The sequence below is a fragment of the Theobroma umbraticum genome, unplaced genomic scaffold (assembly GCF_002168275.2).
Source record: "Theobroma umbraticum cultivar Fairchild unplaced genomic scaffold, ASM216827v3 scaffold_95.0, whole genome shotgun sequence".
NCBI lineage: Eukaryota > Viridiplantae > Streptophyta > Magnoliopsida > Malvales > Malvaceae > Theobroma > Theobroma umbraticum.
In genome coordinates this window covers 8,842,851-8,856,334 of record NW_018397257.1, presented here as the reverse complement: position 1 = coordinate 8,856,334, position 13,484 = coordinate 8,842,851, and the positions used below count along the sequence as shown (strand labels likewise).

General features: G+C 34.1%; 2 protein-coding genes across 2 annotated transcripts; both read left to right on the top strand.

Moving 5' to 3' along the window:
- The first annotated feature begins 2,208 nt into the window (after positions 1-2,208).
- LOC110412428 (uncharacterized) lies at positions 2,209-5,690 on the top strand. The gene is made up of 9 exons (XM_021422961.1): positions 2,209-2,736; positions 2,838-3,024; positions 3,119-3,252; positions 3,379-3,491; positions 3,747-3,987; positions 4,776-4,928; positions 5,077-5,156; positions 5,254-5,303; positions 5,399-5,690. Exons 1-9 carry the CDS (start codon positions 2,338-2,340, stop codon positions 5,536-5,538), a joined length of 1,497 nt encoding a protein of 498 aa, XP_021278636.1. The 5' UTR covers positions 2,209-2,337; the 3' UTR covers positions 5,539-5,690.
- Positions 5,691-6,592: 902 nt separating this feature from the next.
- Positions 6,593-9,478, top strand: LOC110412417 (uncharacterized). Its single transcript, XM_021422944.1, has 9 exons — positions 6,593-7,277; positions 7,364-7,550; positions 7,667-7,806; positions 7,894-8,006; positions 8,109-8,358; positions 8,521-8,673; positions 8,761-8,840; positions 8,937-8,986; positions 9,158-9,478. Exons 1-9 carry the CDS (start codon positions 6,885-6,887, stop codon positions 9,292-9,294), a joined length of 1,503 nt encoding a protein of 500 aa, XP_021278619.1. The 5' UTR covers positions 6,593-6,884; the 3' UTR covers positions 9,295-9,478.
- Positions 9,479-13,484: the final 4,006 nt, after the last annotated feature.

The window sequence follows — 13,484 nt, the reverse complement described above, 5'->3', positions numbered from 1 at the left end:
TCATTGGAAGCTGGATTGAAGACTACAATGTCAAACTTGGTAGCAAGAAGATTCACTTCTGAGGGATCAAAATTGTGCCAAAAGTAAAGGAATTTTACGACCACTTGAATTGTTTCTCTATCAAAATCAATAAAGCCAACAAGATAATCACACTGAAAGTTGTCAGAAGGGTTACTTCCAAATGTAAACTCTAGTCCCTACTCGGCTACTTCATTCACTGATTTTATTATCTTTACTCCACACCACGTAATGTTACACTACTTTTGTTGGGATGTCTTCCACATTATTCTGTGTGGAAAATTCGTGGGAGAATCTTGGACCACAATGGAAAGCAAAAAATCTTATGTGTTATAGATTTTTTTTTCTTTCTTTTGAAAATTCTCCAACAATAACTAAAGATATTGGGGGCTTTGGATGGAAGTTAATCTTTATTTTTAATTTGTCCCCTTTAATGAACTATGAAAGTGTCATTTAGATTTTTGGTTTATGGATTAAGCTATTGACTATTAATTATTTGTGTTGCTATTATATATATTTTTTATATTTTTTAGGTGAACATTTTAGGGAATTATTATATATAGAATAATTTTTCAAATTATAATAGAGGAATATAGATATATAGCAACTTTCACTTAGACCCGGCATCATTTCATTATCTTACTCGAGATAAATTGTGGAAACAACCCACTTTTTGATTGCATTCACTAAAAAGATCGTTGACACGAAAATAAAAGTGCTTTCACAGAATTCTTTTAAACTTTTCTCATGAGAGTGTAGAGGTATGTACTCAACTTTTCTGGTTGTTTCCAAGGAAAAAAAAAAGAAAAACTGGAATTAAATTAGTAATATAAGTCACATAGATACAAGCGCATGCTGACGGAGTTGATGGCTTTGTGGGCATGAATGGAATCGCCTATTACGGTAGCTAGCGTTATCTGAAAGGAATCACAAGTCTTCCACGATCAAACTATATTGATTCATAACTTGATTGTGTTCCGAACTTTTTGTAAAAGTTAAATGGAAGCATGAATATGGTCACTATCTATAAATTGTTGAAATCATGAGAAAGAATTTTTAAATATATGATTATGTTAAAAAAAATATACATAACATTCGAGTGTTTGGCTCATTAATTGATGTATGATATTTCTGTTTAAAAAAAAAATTTGAATCTCTTTTTTCTCCATTATAAAAAAAAATGTACATATATATATATATAAGTTATATATGAACTATATACTTTGTATATATCGGCTTAATTAATTATGAATCTAATGAATTTCTTTGAAAAATATTAAAAGGATCTGAGAAATGTTGGTTTTAATAGTTTGAGTAAGAGAGATTGATTAAATCTTTTTTTTATATAAATAACTTCTTGGCTAATATTAAATTATATTTTTTATAATAAAATTAATAAATTTTGTGATTTTGAATTTTGATCACACACATAAATCATTCTTATCTCATGACATGTGAATGCATTTTTTTTTTCTTTTCGGTGCCATAGGCTGAACAATTTCTTTTCCAACATATATGTGATAGTCCGCAAGAGAATTATACAATTTGATCATTCAACTTTCATAATGATTTGATACGTATATAAAGTTAATTTATATTGCCATATCAAGGAAATAACAAAACGCATGAGAAAACATGATCAGATTTCAACCAAAAATGATAGCATCGTGATGTTCAATTTGATAAGAATTACTTCGGTTACCACATCAACGAGTGTCAAATCAGATTTTAATTGTGAATATTTAAAGCCAAACAATGAGAATCAATCCCCAATTTGGAAATTGGAGAGGCAAAGAAAACTGGGAAAATGGCTGTAAAGAGTTGGGAATATTTACTTGAGATATATATTGGCAATATATATACCATATATAAAGGGTATCCAAATTAAGGAAAATCGAAGAAGAAATGGTTACTAGGTAAAAAAAAATTACTCATCAAGATTTATACCTTAAAATTGCAAGCTGTCATCAACAATTTTCTTTAGCTTATATATTAAGGGCCAAGTCAAATCTGAGAAAAATATTGATATGATCCACATGCCATTCCATCTAATTAGATTAATTTTCTTCCTTTAATTAATGATAAGGGTGATAAATGTAGGCGAATTAATTTATCCTCAACTTAGTTTTATACGATATGTATAGGATATAGTTATCCTTTCAAAGCAATTGAGTTCCTATGTAACTCATTTTCTCCTAACCACAAAGTAAAGAGAAAAAAAAAATCTTCTTAAGTAAATTCCTTGTTACTATATACATAAGCAATTGTCACTGGCAAAGGCAACCAACCATATACTGTTTCATAGATAAATCGATTGCCATGGGTTCTCCTATAGTTTCATCCCAATGGTTTCAATTCATCGTTATAGTTCTCTCAGTTTCTGTGGGTAGTGCTGCCCGGTTTGACATTCCGAGGCTTAGTCCAATTAGAGGAACAATCTTGAAAGACCCTAAGATTCGGTCGTCTGCACCAGTTTCAAAGGGTTTCCAAACTTTTTACTACACTCAAACGCTTGATCACTTCAATTATAAGCCTGAAAGCTATGCCACTTTCCAGCAAAGGTACGTGCTGAATTTCAAGCATTGGGGCGGAGCCAATACCACTGCACCAATCTTTGTCTATCTTGGAGCTGAATCGCCTATGGACGGTGATCTTTCTGGCATCGGTTTTCTCCATGATAATGCCGCCCCCTTCAAAGCACTCTGTGTATACATAGAGGTATGTATATGTTGAATTGAATACATTCAGGTAATTAATCAAGAATATATTCTAAGCAGAATTGAATTTTTACGAAAGTGGTATTCTGTTTCCATTATCAGCATCGTTACTATGGGAAATCAATACCATTTCGATCAAGGAAAGAAGCCTTCAAAAATGCACGCACTCTGGGGTATTTTAACTCTGCGCAAGCCATAGCAGACTATGCAGATATCATCATGCATATAAAGAAGAAACTTCATGCAATGTCTTCTCCGGTGATTGTCATCGGAGGATCATATGGAGGAAGTAAGTGATTACAATCATCAAAATTTTGCACCTTAATTTATCTTTACCTGTTGCACTTTTTATTGATCCCTTTTTCCCCCCAATATGAAATCAGTGCTTGCTTCATGGTTTCGGCTGAAATATCCTCACGTTGCCTTGGGAGCTTTGGCCTCATCAGCTCCAATCCTTTACTTTAATAACATTACACCAAGCGGTGCATACTATTCAATCGTCTCAAAGGATTTCAGGGTGCTTATTACATTCAATCAATCCATCAAAAGAACTTTCATCTTAATTTTCTTCCCTTCCCCTTTCATTTATTGAATTTGCTCTCCATTTATACCTTCATAATATATGATCGGATTTCATGTACAGGAAGCGAGCGAGACCTGCTACCAAACTATACGAAAATCATGGTCTGAAATCGACAAAATTGCCTCCAAACACCATGGTCTTTCAACCCTTAGCAAGAAGTTCAAAACTTGCCAGTATGTGCTTAGAATAAATTTTGAATTCGTAATTATAAATAATAATATATTGATTCAATAATTGAACTCAACAAAATACAGTTGAATGAATCTTTATTTTCAAATAACGAAAAAAAGAAAAATGATAGTACAAAAAAGTTATTAACGAGGACGGCAGACTTGTTTTTTGCTCTAAATGATTAAGATAATTGTGGTTCATTGAATTTAAAAAATAATTAAGCTTATCTCTAATTAATTCTCTTTATTGGTTATTAGACCTTTGACCAGCTCTTCAGAATTCAAAAACTACTTGGACACGATGTATACTGGGGCAGCTCAATATGATCGACCACCAAGCTATCCTGTTAACGAGGTATGTAGAGGCATTGATGGAAGTAAAAAACAGGATATTCTTAGCAAGATCTTTGATGGAGTTGTGGCTTATTATGGAAGTCAACCCTGCTATTTTAATCAACTAACCGATGATTCAGAAACATATCAAGGGTGGAGATGGCAGGTATGTAATTCAGATTTCTTAAGAGTTGTTAGTTTTTCTCCTTCTTTTTTTGGCCAATAAGAGTTATTGTCAGTTTAATGAATAAAATTAATGCACGAATGTGACAACGTACATTGACAATGACAATCTTGAAAACCACTACATATTACGATCACTTCGGGGCAACAATTAATGTTATTTTCCTATTTTTTGCCTAGGTCTTATACATGATGATGAGTCTAATCGAGTTTTAATTATGATGGCTTCATACCCTTTTAATATAAACCATAGGAAAAGGATGAATTGATGTAGACGTTCTTTTCTAGAGTTCATATGTAGATATAACTCCACAAGTGGATGAATGACCGAGACAAAATAGAGAAAATTCTCAAGGCAATGAAGTTGTATTGTTATTATCATATTGAGTACAATGTTGAAAACACCCTTTCCATACAATGAAGTTGCCTCTCCCTATCTTAATACTTGATTTAATTAATGAAAAATTAACCCTATTTTTTATTAATGGATAATAACCACAAAATCTTAACAATTATGGTTCTATTTCTTAGATTTTAATATTATTTTCTTTTATTTTTTTAAAAAATAATGAATAAAAAAATAAAAATATCAATAACCAGAACCTTAATCAATTATAATAGAAATGAAAGTATGGATATATTTTAAATAATCATTATATATATTTGGTTGCTTTTAAATAACATAACTAGTATGCTTAAAATGATAAGCCATCTATATAGTTTTTAAATGTATGTTAGACATAATTTTTAATTAGTTTTCTTGTATTATAGACATGCAGTGAAATGGTGATGCCCATTGGCGTCGGCGAGAATACCATGTTCCAACCTGACCCTTTCGACTTAGACAGCTTTATAAAAACGTGCAAAGGCTACTACGGCATTCCTCCTCGGCCTCATTGGATTACTTCTTACTACGGTGGCCAAGTGAGAAACCCTTTCTTTCCTTGGATCTCTTAAATTGCTTCACAATTGTTTTACATAGATAGAGCCAGCTCGATTAATTGCTTCATTTCTTACAAGTCAATATTATTATATGATGAATACATCCTTGCATATGTTGGCAAATTTGCAGGATATAAAACTGATTCTCCAGAGGTTTGGTAGCAACATAATCTTTTCCAATGGGCTGCGAGATCCTTATAGCAGCGGCGGGTAATTAATTATCACCAAAAAGAAATCTAAAAAAAGAAGAATTATTGCCGAAAATGATATCTATTTAATTGAACATTTTTGTTATCTCTTATTGCAGGGTGTTGGAAAACCTTTCAGATAGTATTCTTGCCGTATCTACAGTCAAAGGTATGTGGCTTGTGCTCCATTGTACTCTAATAAAGATGAAACTCTTTCCAGAAGAAGAAAGGAATTTTGAGAGATTGGCTGTATATGTCTTGCAGGATCTCATTGCCTAGACATACAACCAAAGAGGGAAACCGATCCAGAATGGTTGGTCGAGCAAAGAAAGATGGTGGTGAAGATTATCAAAGGATGGATGGCTAAGTACTATGCTGATCTTAAAGCATTCAAACTGCAGTAACTTTTATCCAAGATGAAATATCTATAATACAAGAATCTCCTTTGCTCCATGTGATTGAATTGAGCTACCTTTTTTTATAAATTGAGCTAAAGTTTAATTTGCGCATAAGGAGAATATACTAATTAAGATGGATAAAGTTGTTACTCTTTGAACCAACTCCATCAAACAAAGTCCAGTTTAGTTGGATATATATATACATATAAAATTTTATGAAACCCTTGGTTTCACACTAATAAATGTTAATTTGGGTCTGATTCAAGATAGAGATTAAAATTTTTGCAACACAAAATCTCGTGTCAATTCGACCACTAGGAGCTACATAAGATATTGTTTGGTACTGCATCGTTCAAATTGATTTTTCACACCATAAATGATCTGGGGAACCATTAAGAAAAATAAAGGAAAATGATACTACTTGAAAATGATTGGGCTTTAATCCTAAGGATAGCTTTTCATTGATCCCGGGCATGTTACATGCTCATTTACCATCTCATTTTCAAACGTTTCAAACCTGGAGACTGGAGAATTAAATTTCTATAGTATTTCCGTTAATAATTAGATAGGAATTTGGCAATTTACTATTTTTTTTTTTGAGAAAAAAAACCCTTGAAATTTCCTAATGCCGAAAATGACATATAAGCTTGTAATTACAGCTTGGATAATGAGAACATAGATCGCGAATTTCTATAATTCATAGAACCAATAATATGTAAGTTTGGTGTCGTTATTGAAAAAAAAAAACTAATTAGCCGTCTTGAGTGAGGAAAACCAATAATATTCAAATAGCATTAATGAGAATTTATCCATTTATATGCTGGCTTTTTCCAAATGGTCAAGGTTAACGAAAGTCTTCCAAAGATTTATATATGATATTTAGTGTTAGGCCGGCAAATATTAATTTAACCTGTTACTCTCTTATTGAGATTATTATATCATGGCAAATTAATATATAAAATTCGATCTAATTATTAAAAAACAAATTATATTTAGTGCAAATGGAATTAGAATTTGTGTAAACTCATCTAGCTAGAATTTTTGTTTATGACTTATTTTTTATTTCCTTCTACTCTTCTCCTGGTTAGTGTCTAAGCTAGAACCAACACTAGTACAATTCTATGATCTTTTTCTGTTCCTTAAAAATTTTACAAGTGGCGCATGTTTGCGCTCATCCATGAGAAAAGGAAAGCTTCACTCGGAAACTTGAATTTGTGAATTCCAAAGAAAAAACAAGACAAATCCGATTCAAGTACAAGAAAAGGAACATAATAAAAGCAAGTTCTCGGCAACGGCTTTTCAAGCTCAAAATAGAGCCAGAGAAGCATACTGTTTCATATAGCATAGTCGCCATGAATTCTCCCGTAATTTCATCCCAATGGCTTCGTTTGATGGTTATGATTGTGTCGATGACTGTCACAGCTGCCGACTTCAAGATTCCGCGGCTGAGTCCAACCTTGGGAACAATCTTGGAACAGCCTGAAATTTTGTCTGCACCAGTCTCAGAGGATCTGCAAACTTTTTACTACACACAAACACTTGATCATTTCAACTACAACCCTGAAAGCTACACCACTTTTCAACAAAGATATGTGATGAATTCCAAGTATTGGGGCGGAGCAAATGCTAGTGCACCCATTTTAACATATCTTGGTGCTGAATCGCCTCTGGATGGTACTCCGGCTGCAATTGGTTTCCTCAATGATAATGCCATCCGTTTCAAAGCACTCATTGTATACATAGAGGTATCAATTGAATTAGACAAATAATATTAATTCAAGATTAGAATCTAAAAGGATATTTATGTGTTAGTATCAATTTTCATTGTCAGCATCGTTACTATGGAAAATCAATACCATTTGGATCAAGGGAAGAAGCCTTTCAAAATGCAAGCACTCTGGGGTATTTTAACTCTGCCCAAGCCATAGCAGACTATGCAGCTATCATCATGCATATAAAGAAAAAGCTTCAGGCTCAGTATTCACCGGTTATCGTCATTGGAGGATCATATGGGGGAAGTAAGTTAATTATTACTGCAAACATCAGAATTAACTTTCCCGGTAATGGTTTTCCTTGTATGCGATTTCGTGTATATGTCTAACTCTCTTGTTTTCAATTTTTACAACAAAATCAGTGCTTGCTTCATGGTTCCGGCTAAAATATCCTCATGTTGCCTTGGGAGCTTTGGCCTCATCAGCTCCAATACTTTACTTCGACAAAATTCCACCGCAGCCAGAGGGTGGATATTATTCAGTTGTCACGAAGGATTTCAGGGTACTATTGCATTGAGAACTGTCCTCTTTTAGCCTGTATTTGTTTTTACCTCATTCTTAGCTTTAGAAAAATTATTGGAATGAACAGGAAGCCAGCGAGACTTGCTACCAAACTATACAAAAATCATGGTCCGAAATCAACAGAGTAGCTTCCAAGCCCCATGGTCTTTCTACCCTCAACAAGAAATTTAAAACATGCTAGTAAGTGTTTGGCCTTCTTGGTATCAATTTGTATTCATTATCCCAAAGCAAAAAACAAAAGGGGCTGATCTCCTTTTTACTTTTCTTTCTATTGGTTATTAGTCCCTTGACCAGTTCTTTGGAGCTCAAGTCTTTCTTGCGATTCATGTATGCCTACACTGCACAATACAACAGACCGCCAAGATATCCAGTTTCCGTCGTTTGTGGCGGCATCGACGGAGCTTCCTTTGGGAGTCAAGACGACATTCTTAGCAAGATATTTGCCGGTGTTGTGGCTTACTATGGGAACAGTTCCTGCTATGTCAATCCAGAAACTAATGCATCCGAAACAGATATCGGGTGGAGTTGGCAGGTAATATTCAAACATGTTTTTTTTTCTACCTTCTTTTCTCTGGGCTATGCTATTTAGGCCGACTTTACTTTTGAGGCCCAAACACAGCAAAGACCACTTACAGTCACAATGTAAATGTATAGACACAAATCAATTTACTAGCTTTGGGGTGTAAAATGATAGAGATGCAGTGAGATGGTGATACCAATTGGCATCGGCAATGGAACCATGTTTGAAGCTTCCCCCTTTAAGCTAACCAGCTTTATCAAACAGTGTGAGAGCTTCTACGGTGTCCCTTCTCGGCCTCATTGGGTCACTTCTTACTACGGTGGTCATGTATGAATCCTCTCATGTTTCACAATTTTTTTTTTAGATAAATTGCTTCTCAAAATATATATTTTTTAAAACTCTGTCAATTTGCAGGATATAAAGCTGATTCTCCATAGATTTGGTAGCAACATCATCTTTTCCAATGGCCTGCGAGATCCTTATAGTAGCGGAGGGTAAAATAAAAATATATATATCAAAAAAGAAAAAAATTGCAAATTAAAAATTTTTCGCCATTATTTCATATAACATAATGTTATCCTTTATTGCAGGGTGTTGGAAAACATTTCAAATAGTATCCTTGCGGTATCTACAGTCAATGGTATGTGCTTAATCAACTCTGTTCATGTCCTAACAAATGGACGAAAAGGGGGAAAACGTATTAATTAGAGTAGCTAATTTATTACCATTTTCTAATGCAAAGATGCTCAATAAATAAAATATAGTTAATTTGTAAAGATAAGACGAATTTGACTATATATTCATCTTGCAGGATCTCATTGCTTAGATATACTTCGGGAAAGGGAAACTGACCCAGAATGGTTGATCAGGCAACGAAAAATAGAGGTGAAGATTATAAAAGGGTGGATCGCTAAGTACTATGCTGATCTTAAAGCATTCAAGCAATAGGAATGTTTATCCACGATGGAAACTTGGATAGTATAGAAGAATTCAAAGCTATGATCATGAATACCATTTACAATTCAGAGAAATTGATAGGGATTGCTATATGTCCTCCCTGGTTGAATTTGTACTTGTGCACCATGTGAGAAGTGTGAAATAATAACCGTTCAGGTGGCTGATTTTCTTTTTCCTCTGGTACAAGAGTAAATACATAAGCGGCTGAATCTTTTTTCCCTTTTTGTTTTGTTTTGGTATAAAGGTAGAAGACATGTCATAGATGCGTATTAATATGACATTATGAAATTATAATTATATAGAAGGATGCATGGTCACTTCATTTTTTTTTCTAAGCCAAATAAATATATTGAATATTGCAAAAGGATGCAAATTTGATCAAAAACGGGTCATGCTTTCAAAGTATCAAAATCAAAACACGAAATAGATACACACCATTAGTATACAAAATTGATCACGTTCAGACAAATCATTTAAAAATATAAATACAGTATAATACATAGAAAACCAAATTCGGATCTGCGGGGGAAATGGTGGAGGAGCAGTTGCATTCTGCTAGGCCAGCTGCAATTTGTTGTTTGTGAACACGTTGGTTGCTATTATGAGCTGTATGCTGAGCCTTCTGTGATTAATTGTTCATCAGCAGTATGCTGAGCCTTCGGTGGCTTTCTGTTATGAGCTATTTGCTGAGCCCTCTGTGTTATGAGCTGTTGTTTCTGATGAATGCCTAGCAATTGATCGAGCTAAGAATGAAGCTGATCCTTTTTCTGGTGGCCTCTGTCAAGTGGATTCTGGATGCGCTCGAGCAGAGGGGGATGTCTGTTTTTTTTTTTCCAGAGCAATGTCCTACATATTTTCTATTATTTCCCCTGTTATGTTGTTGGCTTTGAACTGTGGGAACTTTCTCATTTAGGATCCAAGAGCAGGGTCACTTCACCTAACAAATATTTTTTGGATTGAGTCCTAGACACGTGACATAGGAACTTTTTCATTTTTTAGTTTATGCCAAAAAATTGAAGATGGTTTGTTTGCAGAAGAGTAAAACAGTAAAATGGCTATAGTCTATTGAATTGAGCCAACACCATTACAAGAAGTCTAGTCTAGTTGGTAACTATTAAAAGCCTAGTGCCATTTATGACAAATACCGTGGCGATGAAGCAAAATAAATTTCCACTATCAAAAAAGCCTAGAGTAAGGAATTGGAATGAGTGACTTTTTCTCTTCTGATCAAATACCATCAAATCACATCGCAAAGGTTGCCGCATGCCTGCATGATAATTTTGTCGCGTGATGATTTAACTTGTTATCTCGTTGGGGGCCAGTACATTAGCTTTGCTTTGCCGACAGTTTCTTCTCTTTCCATCCTTTCTTTTGATCTAGAACAAAAGGATTTAAGCCCTTGTTTTCTTTCTCATGACATGTCCCGGCAATTGTTGTTGATCAGCATGAACAATTACTAGGGCTGCAGAGAGATTCCCCAGTCAATACTGAAATGCCTACTATCCATTCTCCCAAGAAAAGAATTCATCATGGATAACAGGATAAGGTTTAAAAACCTTCATCAAATTTTATCTTGTTTTAAGTTTATTCAACAGAGAGTACTGATCCTTTTCTTTGTCACATCAGCTCAAAATGTGATAACAAAATCAAGTAAATTGAACTTACAGACTGGATTATTCTTTGGTTTTAATCATATAGATGCCTACGGCACCATCTTTGATTATGAACCATTTAAAATTAGATCTTCGTAAGTCACTTTTGTTTGCCGGCCATTTTATATTTTTGGACGGTTTGACAGTTGATGATAGTGATTAATGTAGCAAAACAAATATGGTATGACAAATAAGTTAAATGAGTCAGGTACAATGGTATACAGCAGTTTCCCATTTGAAGGGTTTCTCATCATAAAAATCTTCTTAATGGTCCTAGTGGCTCAAAATTATTGGAATTAATATGATATTGACACCTGTTTAATGTATTGGGTGGTTAATTACATGCTTATATCACTTATAATCCCTTTTTCCCCACTCTCCTTTTGCCTGAATACTTGCAAAAGGCATTGCCAAAATCATCTAATGTTCCCTGTTTTTACTGTGTAAGGAAATTCATTGATTTTGTTTTAGGCCATTCCAACCATATGTTCATGAATTATTCGATACGTTTTCACGTTTCAGAATATGAATGAATGGCAATAATTAAATCAACATAAAAATTTAAATGTCCAAACTTCCTTGGGACCACTTAAAAGAAATACTAGTTGTCATATCCTAAAATTCCTTAGTATTCTTGTCAGGATTTAAAGTGCTTTGAACTTTCTTCACATCTCTAAAACTAGACAGTTGACAGATATCAAACTCTTTGTTCGGCAATCATCAGCTTCCATGCAAAGAGCCAATCTCCAAGAATTCATTTTAATGCCTAGTGCTTGCCACATTTCTCCAATATTCCCCACTGTTAATCTCAATAGGCCTAATTACGCTGGTAGACATGACAAAGATTAACCTGAGCCTGGATAATTCGGCAGATGCAGGTGTGTGCTTATATCCAGGGTGAAAGTTGGGAGTGGCTTGGTGGCTGCAGTTGCCATAACAATAAGAACGGAGAAAAGTGGTAGGCTTAATCTGTTGCAGAGATTGAAATGACTCTTGATTTGGACCATTTTCCATTGTGCTTTTGCATCAAAATGATGACAATTTTTACTCTTCTGATCAGCATTATACATGAGACTTAAAGTCTTACTCTCGACTTATGGTTATCCAAATTAAAGTGAAAAGCATTATCTCACCAGATTCCTGATATATATATATATGGATCAAAATCATTGTTTTCATTTGCATAGTTTCATTTAGCTTCATCTCCATTTATGATGAATAGCTTGCTTTCTTTCATATGAATCAGATAGCCTCAATTACCCTGAAGAAACCCGTAGGACTTCCCTCCAATGAGTTGTGTTGTTTGATTAATTTAGTCTTCAACCTATATGAAAACATTCAAGTTTCTGCTCATTCTAAAAACTTTTTTGGCTAATGAAAACTGTTACAGCATTTGTGGGTCAAAATAATCAAAAGTCTGGTGCCCCTTTTTTTCTCTTGAAGGCCAAAAAATTCTACAACTTTTGCATGATCAATGTTGGAAGGCATGCCTCCCCCATTAAGGTCCACTTACATGATCAGATTCTTCGGTCAAACTGGAATAACAGCTACCCATTTGTTCTTCTTTTAAGGCCAGCTTTTCTTGTATAGAAGTACTGAAAAAAAAAGAAAGTAGAATATCTTTAAAAAAGATGATGAAAGATGGCCTTCAGAAGCACTTCATACCAAAGAGCCCATCATCTATTTTATGGTAGTGTTACCGATATGTGACCACTATATATTTTGCTTTTGAGACCTTCCCAGTTGCAGAGTCAACTCTAGCCAACGGTTGATATTCAAATGGAGAGAAAGATGTTTTGTCGTGATAAAGATTTTCCTTTGTCCCCTTCCTCCCATGGATTACATCTCCATGAACCGAACAGATCATTTCGTTCCCTAATCTTTGGTCAAGAGGCCAAACATGCAAGACCATAGATGAAATTAACGAAGAAAATGAATGTAGTTAGGTATATTGACCTATATGTTTCCACAATGGTGACATCATCTGGCAAAGAGATGGGTTCCTCTTATGCGCTTTTACGTGGGTTTCCTCATCATTTCGAAGTTTGATTAGTTAATTATAAAGAAATAAGCAGAGAGAATCAGCTAATCCATGTGGTTTTTGGTGAACTTTACATAGCAATAACACTTCTCCGCATAGGCATCCACCATCGCGCATATATATATTAATATCTTTTATCTTCATTACTATAGAATATAGATCACGTTAAGGGGACCTTAATTTGTTTATATATTTTCAGCTTAAACTTTTCGACATATAGCATTAACCCTTGCAATTATGGTATGATTGAAAAGTACTTAATTAAATTAAAAATTAAAAAAAGATAACAACAAAACGTGGGAAAGTTATTGGCTGGATCAATTAGAGCAAAGAAGACGTCACTTATTAGAGAAAAAAGGAAGTCATAATTAGTTATTGCACAGAGCAATTTGCACTCACCCTTTCTATATCTATACGAGTATTCTACGTGTATGATTTAATAAGTAATATTATCATAATAAAAATAATGTTACAATAAATAATCCTTA